Source organism: Anabrus simplex, chromosome 6 (assembly GCF_040414725.1).
Source record: "Anabrus simplex isolate iqAnaSimp1 chromosome 6, ASM4041472v1, whole genome shotgun sequence".
Lineage (NCBI taxonomy): Eukaryota > Metazoa > Arthropoda > Insecta > Orthoptera > Tettigoniidae > Anabrus > Anabrus simplex.
In genome coordinates, this window is record NC_090270.1 from 175,612,744 (window position 1) to 175,624,816 (window position 12,073).

Sequence of the window (12,073 nt, forward strand, 5' to 3'; positions counted from 1 at the left end):
TTGTGATCCGAGTCGACAACTCCCTTCCGTACCCTGACATTTTGGATCTTGCACAGATTTCTTCTAGAGACTGCAACGTGATAATTCCCCTAATATCGGGTTCGATGATTTCGACGTTTTCTTTTTGTGTGGAGGATTCAAAAAATACGTAGAGATGAGTTTTAAGGCGAAAATTTTGCAAAAGTATATAAGGCGTTCTACGTTCTTTTTCGTCCTCCAAGTGATGGCCTAAAATCTATTTGTACTTCTTCTCTCTGCCAATCTGTGCTTCAAAATTACCTACTAAAATTTTTTCGTGATATTTTGGAAACTTGCAAGCGGTTTATTCTACGAGTTCCCAATAGGCTTCAACTTTCTCTGGGTTTGTTTGTGAGAGCGTGGGCGTGGACCAAGAAGCAAGCTTTGCTGCTCGAATTATTATTATTATTATTATTATTATTATTATTATTATTATTATTTCCCTTTGTAGATGAGTGTCGGTCTCCGGCTCCCAATATTGCGGGTTCCAACACGACCCGGGTAGCCAGATTTTCGGAAAGTCCATTCGACCACTCCATATCGTACGATGCCTGCATTTAAAGGATCTCAGGTGATACAGTTTTTTTTTTTTTTGCTACTTGCTTTACGTCGCACCGACGCAGATATGTCTTATGGCGAAGATGGGATAGGAAAGGCCTAGGAATGGGACGGAAGCGGCCGTGACCTTAATTAAGGTGCAACCCCAGCATTTGCCTTGTATGAAAATGGGAAACCACGGAAAACCATCTTCGGGGCTGCCGACAGTGGGGTTCGAATCCACTATCTCCCGATTACTGGATACTGGCCGCACTTAAGCGACTGCAGCTATCGAGCTCGGTCAGTTGGTATTTACCCAATAAATTTAATTAATGCACAGCCATGGATTCACCAAGAAGTGTTCTTGTTTCTTTGTGATATGATAGAACATGACGGGATGGAAAGTGAAAATCGACGTGCAGGGAGCCTAGATAGTGTTAAAACAATACGCTTCCACACTGTAGCTAAGCTTAAATCATCATAATAATCATCATTAATCATCTAATAGATGCAAATATTTTGATTTGACGCCAATTAAGTGCCTTCTTTTAATTTTCTACTCGTACGTTCCGTCTTATATTAGATGACAGATAAACTAGATCTTTGTTGGAGGAGCCATTGCTGAGAGGTTTACATTGGGTCAATTTCTCACCTGTTATTCTGGCGACTGGAAAATATCCTCTGTTCTTGTGTCTTTTAGCTGCCATACCCGCAATGTGTGCGCCCAGGCTGTGTCCGATGAGATGCACGTATCTGTTAGTTACGTTGAGATAGCTTACGTACCTGAAATATAAACCAATTAACTTTTATTTCCTACTTATAGCATTATTGTTTTATGGAACGTCATGGAGGTAACAACTCAGTTTACTTCACTTGTGTAACGTCTCTCTGATAACCTGATGATTAAGTAAATTTTTGGGGCTAGTAGTGCCTTAAAGAATCTGTATTGGAAAGTAAACAGCTCACAGCAAAATTTGAGACCGCGTTACTGAAGAGGTCACGACACAAAGAAGTTGTGGGACAAGGTTGGATCCTCTCTAATCTCTTTAACTCACACTCTGAAGCTATTTTTGATTTGACTTTGATGAGCTTGACAAGGAATCAAGATGGGAAGCAAGTAAACGGCTTGGAATACGTAGGTTACACCATAATAATTGCTTACAATTTAGGAGAATTTTAATTTCCTTTTGAACATTATCAATAAAGTAAGCAAGAAGTTTGGTCTTAAAATGAACGTTGATAAAAGTAAATTCATGCTATTCAGCTCCTTTAATTTCCTTTTAAACATTATTAATGAAGTAATCAATAAGTTTGGTATTAAAATGAACCTTGAAAGTTCATGCTAATCAGCAAAGAGAAAATCGCCAATCGCCCTGGTTGAAAAGTTGTCACGTTTCAAGTGTCTAGGGCACTGTCTAATACAAAGATGGAACCGATGTCGAATTCAAAACCAGAGATGGCATTGCAAGAGGCGTGTTTCTGAAATGAAAACAAATTTACAAATTTTGTGCAACCTTGGACCTCAATCGGCGTGCCGTGAAGTGTTACGTGTTACTGGTGCTAATTTGCTGTGTCCCAAGTTGAGTATGAAACTCCTCGCCAGTGAAGTAATTGTAGGCCTTGCAAATTTAGATGTCATCGTTGCGCCTGCAAAAAAAGAAAAAAAAACCTGCTGTGTAAAATATTTCAGCTTAGAACTTTGGCCGGTAAAGTTCTGTCATTTAAGGTTCAATACCGTGAGAACAGTGTCAGTGAATTCTCGCTCTTGATGATGTATGTGCTGCGGGACAGTATTTCTATCACAATATAATTTTGCAGGCGCAACGACGACATATTGAAGCCACTTCAAAGATCCCATGAGCGGACCACGTCGCCAACGAAGAGGTACTCTATCGTGCCGGGAAAACGTGTGAAGTCTAAATTCTCACAAAACGTAGGAGAGCAGCCTATTTCGGTCACTTCTTCAGAAATGATCAATACATCCCGGATCAACTGGTCACAGAAGGGCAAATTGAAGGGAAGCGTGGACGTGGTGGAGAAGAGGCAAGGAGCCTCCGGCGGTGGTTCATCGTCTAGGATACGGCAAATCTGATGTGGGAAAACAAAAACTACTTTATGATGGTCGCCAACCTTCCGTGAGGAGACGGCACAAGAAGAAGAAGAAGAAGAAGAAGAAGAAGAAGGAGAAGTAGAAGAAGACGCCGGATTTGGAGAGGTGCGGCTGTGGATTATATGTTGCGTACAAATCCAGTATTTGCCTGATTTTGAAGAATGTGGGCACTCACACGCAGAGGAAATCACCGTTACGGATTCCATTAAACTCGTGACAGAGGTGTAATTGTCACATAGTGACAGTGAGAGAGAGAGATAAAGAGAAGGAGAGTTTCAGGCAAAAGTGAGGAGAACATCATAAAATATATTTCTTGGCTGGTTAATACACGGAAATATATTTTCATTTTCGCCAATAAAAGGAAGTACGTAAGTACTCTATGCCTGTAGAGCGAATTTAAATGATATCATTCCATGCACATCGCCATAATTGCTGCTTGCTAATTTTCTAGCATAAGAGAACCATACCATTTTTATTGTCGAAATGTGTGTTCGAAAAATTTAAAGAGTAAGACAACGAATAAGTCTTATCCATTACAAAAACAAAAACTAGGCGACTTCTAAACAGTTTTGGGTTTGAAATGTAAGCCTTTTCTGGACACTGTGAAATTATAGTTACTCAACCGCTCTCTTCATGGCGTACTGTATTATATCACTGCCTTTAAAATATACCAACATCACGAAATTGGCGATTACCCTGTTCAAATACGAAGAGAATATAAACATTATAATGTGACCAATTTGTATTGCAATATCGTAAAGGAAGACATTTTAAAAAAATATTATATTTTGCATACAACCTTATAGACGTTATTAAAGAGGCATGTGTATTGGCGAAAGAATCAACTATTCAATGTAATCTGTATATATAAAATCGTCATTCTGTGTTTTATTTCCTAATATTGACCTGATATATTTTTTTACCGGACAGGATTAATAATAGCCTTTGATGGGTTCAGTTTCATTTTGGAGTGTTTATTACGGCATCACTGGAGAACGAATAGCTGGATTTTTATGAACCTTTGTATTTAAGTTCAGGATAAGTGCGAGTAGGATCTTAGCTACACCTTGCTAAAAGAATCAGCAGGAAGGGGCTTCATAAGTGATCTTAAAATTTAAACAGGATGTACTTTAAGGGTAGGTATTACAGGACCATTTCTAATGATCAAATGTATGTAGAATTATTTAAAAACTTTATATTTATACCTTCTACTGATAAAATTCGAAGTCATAGGAGTTTATGGAAGGTGTTGGGCAATAAAACACCACGCTTGCCAGACGTGTTGGTGAGTTGTGATTCAGCCGCCCCTAACATGGCGAACAAACGCTGTCGGGGTACCGCCACTAACATGTGGAACCGTCGTGCCCTTTGTGTGTTGTACTCGTATTAATTCCCAAGTACAGGGCTGCCTCTTCCAACATCTCCGCCGTACCGAAGGTCACCCTCTCCGCCGTTGATATCGTTGAGATCTTCACTCGTAACCCTGAGCTGGGACCCTTACCAGATGCTATAGCTGAGACGGGCAACGCGTACCCAGCGGCATTCAAAGAGTTCGGCAAACGTTTGATCTCCCTGGCCACTCACTTGCCTAGCAGGGGGTGATTTATGACGGCAGTGGGCTTTAAAACGGAAGTTCGCATTCCCCTTCAGAAATCCTCACAGCTCTGTTGCCAATGCACCTCTTGTTAAATAGACGTCAGTCTCTTTTTTCAGCTCAGACAATTCACAGTTGCTTTGTTCGCTGTTTGAAAGTTTTGGATTATTTCTTTGCTTCGTTAATTAATATTTGAGAAGTGTGTTGCTTTTCACTTCGCTTCATGCAGTAATGTGGAGACCGTGGGAATCACACCTAGAAATTATACAACCGGGGAGAATGACCAGTACCTCACCCAGGTGGCCTCACCTGCTATGTTGAACAGGGGCCTTGGTGGGGGATGGGAAGATTGGAAGGGATAGGCAAGGAAGAGGGAAGGAAGCGGCCGTGGCCCTAAGTTAGGTACCATCCCGGCATTTGCCTGGAGGAGAAGAGGGAAAACACGGTAAACCACTTCCAGAATGGCTGAAGTGGGAATCGAACCCACCTCTACTCAGTTGACTTCCCGAGGCTGAGTGGACCCCGTTCCAGCCCTCGTACCACTTTTCAAATTTCGTGGCAGAGCCGGGAATCGAATGTGGGCCTCCCGGGGTGGCAGCTAATCACACTAACCACTACACAATAGAGGCGGACAATTATTATTATTATCTCAGTCCCTAGTTCGTGATTTTACTTTTCATTTGTCGGGCGATTTGGCCATGCGGTTAGGGGCGCGCAGCTGTGAACTTGCATCGGGGAGATAATGCGTTCAAACCCCACTGTCGGCAGCTCTGAAGATGGTTCTCCGTGGTTTCCCATTTTCACACCAGGCAAATGCTGGGGAAGTACCTTAATTAAGACTACGGGCACTTCCTTCCCACTCCTAGGCCTTTCGTAGCCCATCGTCGCCACAACACCTATCTGTGACGGTGTGACATAAAACAAATAGTAAATAATTGACTTTTCCTTTCTTTACTGAAAGCGAGACACTGATATTAGCAGCATGAAATTACGTATAATATTTTAATAGGCCTACTTTGGTATCAATTTAAGTTTAGTCTTTGTCAAGTTTATTTGCCAATTCCTTCTTCTTGTTTTTTCTTTCTTTCTTTCAACATCTGCGACCACTACACGTGTTAACCACGAAACAAATTATTCTGCGATATCTGTTTGTGCTGTGGTTTATGATCAAGTTTTTATATTTATATTTTGACTTTAGAATAAATTAAATGTTAACATGTTTAAATAATCGACGCAAAATATGACAACCTTGCTTTTGACAGCGCTCACTTGCCTTTTAAACGACACGCACCCCTTGTGTCCAGAGGAAAGGAACCGACTGACAACCCTCATTATCACTAGGGCGGGCCGACTGACAACCCTCATTATTACCAGCGTGGGCCAAGTTTTGAGATTAGAGGATACCGCGTGGATATGCGTTGAGCGTCAGGACTATACACACTGGGTCAATGTGCTCTGGGAATCACATAGGCAGGGGCGCTACTCTCTGGGTAAAGCTGCCTCCAAGGAGGGTGTCTACCTACTACCTGCTACGCTGGTTCCAAGTGGCTCAAGACTGAAGACGATGGAAGCATATGGAAAGGCCTATATCCAGCAGTGGATTGAAATAGGCTAGGAAAGAAGAAGTAAAGAAGAAAAAAAGAAGAATACTGATAGAATTAAAAGTAAGGGAAGTATCGGAGCAGGGCTGTACCTTAATTAAGTCCACTGCCACTACCTTCCCCATACAAGCTCTTTCCCTTCCTTGCGTCGCCGGAAACCTACGACCTGTTCGTGCGACGTTAAACCAATAGTAAAAAATATCTTCCATACAAGTGTGCGCTTCTGAAATTACTTGTATGTATTCATGTATGCCTGTCGGCCTGTAATGGTTTCATTCAGATTCAAGTAGGGGGAGAGGCTGTAGCTTTTTTCTATTTTCATCAGTATATTTATAAAAGTAAGCCTGGAGAAGACTAATATAATTCCATATTCTGAATGTGGATTTTAGTTACATTTTATGGAAAATCCCACCTCTTCAGGTGATTTGGATGATGAAGTACTGAGGAATTATCTCTATAAATGTGGCGGCAGAGTAACTGTTCTATGTGTGAGGTCTCTTTAATTTCGGCAATTAACGAGTAAAACCGATTTTGAGCTCTTTTTCAAACGGCCAGACCGGAGCGGGTCAAACTGGTACTTGTGTGTGACGGATGAAACAGTTGTGGAATTTATTAGTGTAAGTGTGATTTGTGTTATTGTGTGTTGTTGGTGAAGGCATGAGAGTTCAAAAGCAGAACACAAACAAGAAGATGGAGAACTCGCCCACTCAATTGCCAGACCAACGCCAGAGCTGCGTAGCGGGGAAAAGAGTAACGAAGGTCCAGAATGAAATTGCATATCCTCAGGAGGCTGAATCATCTGATTTAACCAAAGAGGTAATTCTAGTTATGAGTAGCTCTAAATTCACAGGTGCCGTGTTGGAACGTCTAGTTGAAAAAGTGAATGCTAGGTTAACTGACAGTATTGACTTTAACAATGAAATCATTACTGATTGAAAAGGCAGAACTCAGTCAAAGAGATAAAAAATTCGGGTATTAAAACAGCAATTAGACGTGCTGAATTTCATCTCGCACGAAGAGGTGAGACAGAACAAGTTGGAAATCCATGGTGTGCCGCAAGTACATAATGAAGATATTTACAGTATCATCAGTACATAGGTGCGGTGATTGGATGTGACGTGAATAAAAATTGTATTGACGTTGCACATAGGTTACTGTCCAGAAACCCAGCGTTACCAAGGCCGATAGTTGTGAAGTTTGTGAACAGGTGGTAGAGGGCCGAATTGTTCAGCGCCAAGAAAAGAAGTCCACGAATTTCATCTCAGGCTATTGGTATTAATACTGCGAACCAGCCAATCTATTTAAACGAAAACTACCAAAGCAAAGGGACGCTTGATTAGAGCAATAGGCCTTAGAACGAGAAGAATTGAGAATAAATGGTCCAGAGAAGGGAAAATATTTGCTAGTAAAAATGATACCTCACACGTAGTAATCATACGGAGCATAGAGGATATATTAACGTTAGAATCGGCGTAACTCGGTTATGTTATTATTAGTTTAACGGTATTCATTGAATAAAGATGAATAATATAGGTAACTTAGATGATTCAGAGGTTTAGTTATATGATTTAGGAGAATTAAAACAGAAAAATTCGTAGTACTCGTATTCTGTATGTTAATGCTCAAAGTCTTCGCAGTAAGTAACTAGAGCTGTGCACTCTCATAAAACAATCGCAAGCGTCTAATATTATAATAATTATGGAAACATGGATATACGAGTATCCTGAAGAAGAGAAATATTTTGTGCTGAATAACTATGGTATTTAAATTACAATAGAGGAGGTGGAATTCATAGCTATATTAAATTAGAGCACAAAACCAAAGACTTATTGTCAACTAGCAAATGTACCCGTGCTTCGCTACGGTATTCTACATTGTATACGGATATCGACGTAAATACTGTGCGTGCAGCAAATGAGATTGTTTTAAAATTGCATGTCTCTTAGCCTTATCCGAGAAATAGCATGGGGAGGTCCACATACGTTGTTTCCAATGTAAAGTGAGGGTTGCGGAGTTGTGATGATAACGCCAGGCTCACTTGCCTACTGCCATTCACAATCGAGTTGGCAAGTTTACATTATAATTGCAGGCCCCAATGCCTACTGCGCGGTCACAATCGATTTGGGGAGTTTTAGTTACAATGGCAGACCCATTTCCTACTTTCAGACAGGTTACAGTTGAGGAGTTTTGATTATAATACCAGGCAACTTCCCTACCACCAGTCAAAATTGAGTTGTGCAGTTATCATTATAATGACAGTCCCTTTTTACTGCTGCTAGCCAGCTTACTGCCAGTCACACAGAATTAGTGAGTTTCCATGAAAATAGCAGGCCACAATGCCTAATGCTAGTCAAATTTTAGATTGGAACATTTGTTTATAATGGCGGGCACCCTGGCCTAGAGCCAAACACAATAGAGTAGGGGACTTTCGAACAAAACTGCATGATCCCTTGCCTTCTGCAAGACAAATCGAAAAGTGAATTATTCATTAAAATGGTAGGCCCTCCTTACTAATGCCAGTTACACAGGAGTTGGAGAAGGACCCCATTCCTACTGCCAGCAGTCCAAGTCGGTGTAGGGAGCACTGATTACAATAGCAGACACATCCTTTCTCGATCTCTACAAATCGACATCAATGAATATATATACAGATGGACATACGAAAGTATATGAATGTTTACAATATTGCAGACCTTCATTTACAGATTAACTGCTGCTAAACGGTACGTCATATCGACAAAGGATTGTACCGTAAGGCGCAGTATTTAGCAATCTAAATGGCTGGTCCTATGATATTTTCTCGCATCTAATCTATTCATGGGTCAGATTGAATCAAAAACGTTGAATAGGTTGAAATTTGTGTACGAATATCTTACATTTCCATTACTTTTCGGATAATTATGTGGCATAGCATTTGGCTCACATATGGGTACTGGGTGGGCCAATGTTCGTGTAGAGTTTGATCATACTATCTTTCCTGTAAGTGATTGAAATTATGCACATGAGAAGAAAAGGTTTAGAAATTAATTTCCATTAAGGTAGGTAGATTTCCATAAAGTTTGGTTGTGTGTATTTAGAGGGAGTGCAAAATCACGGTTTCGGTTTCGTATAAACCCCCAATTAGTTCAGGGATTTAGAAACAATATTTGCCCTAAAACCTCCCCAAAGGACAGGTGGATTCTAAATATGAAGTTAGGTGGAAATATATCCAGTAGTTTTCAAGTTAGAGAAAGACAAACAGACCAACAAACAAAGAAACAAACAAACTAACTAACTAACTAACTAACAGACACCAAGGAAACCTACCCCTGGACAGATGGATGCTATATATAAAATTTGGTTCAAATATCTTGTTAGTTTTCAAGTTGTAAGAAGTACGCTTTACACGCACCCGCTGGGATTTGTACCGAAAAACGGTCCGTTAATGATATATCCCTTACTAAATCCTGTTATCGAAATGATGCACATGAGAAAAAAAGGTTTAGAAATTCATTTTCATTAAGGCAGGTTGATTTCCATTAAGTTCGGTTGTGTATACTTTGAGGGAGTGCAAAATCACGGTTTCGGTTTCGTAAAAATCCCCACTCAGTTCAGGGATTTAGAAACGATATTTGAGCTAAAACCTACCCAAGGAGAGGTGGATTCTAAATATGAAGTTTGGTGGAAACATATCCAGTAGTTTTCAAGTTATAGAAGGACAGACAAACAGACAAACAGACAAACAGACACCAAAGATAAAAATGATGGAGATGGTCATTATTACACCTGAAACGGATAACTGTACGGAAATTTCGCCAAAATCAATGTACAGACACACGGTCGTTACGCTTTTATTTTTTGCGCTAAAACCTACCCAAGGACAGGTGGATTCTAAATATGAAGTTTGGTGGAAATATATCCAGTAGTTTTCAAGTTATAGAAGGACAGTCAAACAGACAAACAGACAAACAAACAGACAAACGGACACCAAAGCTAAAAATGATGCAGATGGTCATAATTACAGGTGAAACGGATAACTGTACGGAAATTTCGCCAAAATAATCAATGTACAGACACACGGTCGTTACGATTTAATTTATATAGATGACGGATAAGCATGAGCACGTTGAAAAGTGCAGACTTCCACTTCGAGATTCATATCTCCTAAACGGTTTATGATATTAAGAAACGGTTTGCGCCATCAGACGCCTCATTTATCGCTCTACATGTTTGTTTTTAAACCATTTCCTCGTATCTCCCATATTAAGGGGGTAAATTGAGATCAAATTTTGAATAGGGTGAAATTTGGGTGCATTTTTAACATTTTACATAACATTTTGCCTACTTATGTATAAGCTAGAATCATGAAATTTCGTACACATATGTCCCTTAATAGTGCCAATGTGCGCACACAACGTTATGATCCTATCATTCTTATAAGTGTGTCAAACAATGAAATATACTTGTAAAAATCACCAAATTTACAAACAATCCAGAAATACGGCCAAATTTAACGTATAAGGGAGAGAGATACGACAAAATGTCACAGGACCAAAGTTGTAGATCACTCCGAATTGAAGGGACATTGTGCCATCCGTTTTGTGATACGACTTACCGTTTAGCCAAAAAATAGCTCAAAAGGAATGTCTGTACAGTCATTAAAATTGCCTCCATATTTCGATATCTTTGGGGGGTAAAAAGTGAAAAATTTGAACATCTTGGAATTTTCCCGTCGGTTAGGGACCAAAAGCTATAATTTCACCAAATTTCAATTGTCTACTTCGTCTGGCAGGTTGTGCCGCCATTTTGATTTGGGGGGATAGGGGATAAAAATGAGGAAATTCTCGAAAATTTTTAAGCCCACGAAACCTATAGGTTATCGTTTTGGATATACTATACGACTGTGTTCTTATGCTGAGCCCAAAATTTGAGCCCCCCCAGCGTGCCCCCTTCAGGGAATTTTGAGAATTTCCGATTTTTCTAGGGATCCTGGGGTCATCAGTTTCCTCCGTACAAAGTTTCAAATTTCTGAGATTTCTGGAAGTGCCTCATTAATTCACGTCTTTTTTCATTTTTAAATATTTATATATACATCGCTCCAGCCCGACTTGCTTTTATATATATAGATGACGGATAAGCATGAGCACGTTGAAAAGTGCAGACTTCCACTTCGAGATTCATATCTCCTAAACGGTTTATGATATTAAGAAACGGTTTGTGCCATCAGACGTCTCATTTATCGCTCTACATATTTGTTTCTAAACCATTTCCTCGTATCTCCCATATTAAGGGGGTAAATTGAGATCAAATTTTGAATAGGGTGAAATTTGGGTGCATTTTTAACATTTTACATTACGTTTTGCCTACTTATGTATAAGCTAGAATCATGAAATTTGGTACACACATGTCCCTTAATCGTGCCAATGTGCGCACACAACGTGATGATCCTATCATTCTTATAAGTGTGTCAAACAATGAAATATACTTGTAAAAATCACCAAATTTACGAACAATCCAGAAATACGGCCAAATTTAACGTATTAGGGAGAGAGATACGACAAAATGTCACAGGACCAAAGTTGTAGATCACTCCGAATTGAAGGGACATTGTGCCATCCGTTTTGTGATACGACTTACCGTTTAGCCAAAAAATAGCTCAAAAGGAATGTCTGCACAGTCATTAAAATTGCCTCCATATTTCGATATCTTTGGGGGGTAAAAAGTGAAAAATTTGAACATCTTGGAATTTTCCCGTCGGTTAGGGACCAAAAGCTATAATTTCACCAAATTTCAATTGTCTACTTCGTCTGGCAGGTTGTGCCGCCATTTTGATTTGGGGGATAGGGGATAAAAATGAGGAAATTCTCGAAAATTTTTAAGCCCACGAAACCTATAGGTTATCGTTTTGGATATACTATACGACTGTGTTCTTATGCTGAGCCCAAAATTTGAGCCCCCCTAGCGTGCCCCCTTCAGGGAATTTTGAGAATTTCCGATTTTTCTAGGGATCCTGGGGTCATCAGTTTCCTCCGTACAAAGTTTCAAATTTCTGAGATTTCTGGAAGTGCCTCATTAATTCACGTCTTTTTTCATTTTTAAATATTTATATATACATCGCTCCAACCCGACTTGCTTTTATATATATAGATGACGGATAAGCATGAGCACGTTGAAAAGTGCAGACTTCCACTTCGAGATTCATATCTCCTAAACGGTTTATGATATTAAGAAACG

At 39.8% G+C, this 12,073-nt stretch overlaps 1 protein-coding gene across 1 annotated transcript in view; it reads right to left on the reverse strand.

Moving 5' to 3' along the window:
- Positions 1-12,073, reverse strand: part of LOC136875626 (pancreatic triacylglycerol lipase) — an 81,198-nt gene that overhangs the window by 30,131 nt on the left and 38,994 nt on the right. Inside the window, exon 5 of the mRNA XM_067149167.2 lies at positions 1,208-1,338. Within this exon, the coding sequence (XP_067005268.2) occupies positions 1,208-1,338 (131 nt within the window). The remainder of the gene's footprint in view (positions 1-1,207; positions 1,339-12,073) is intronic.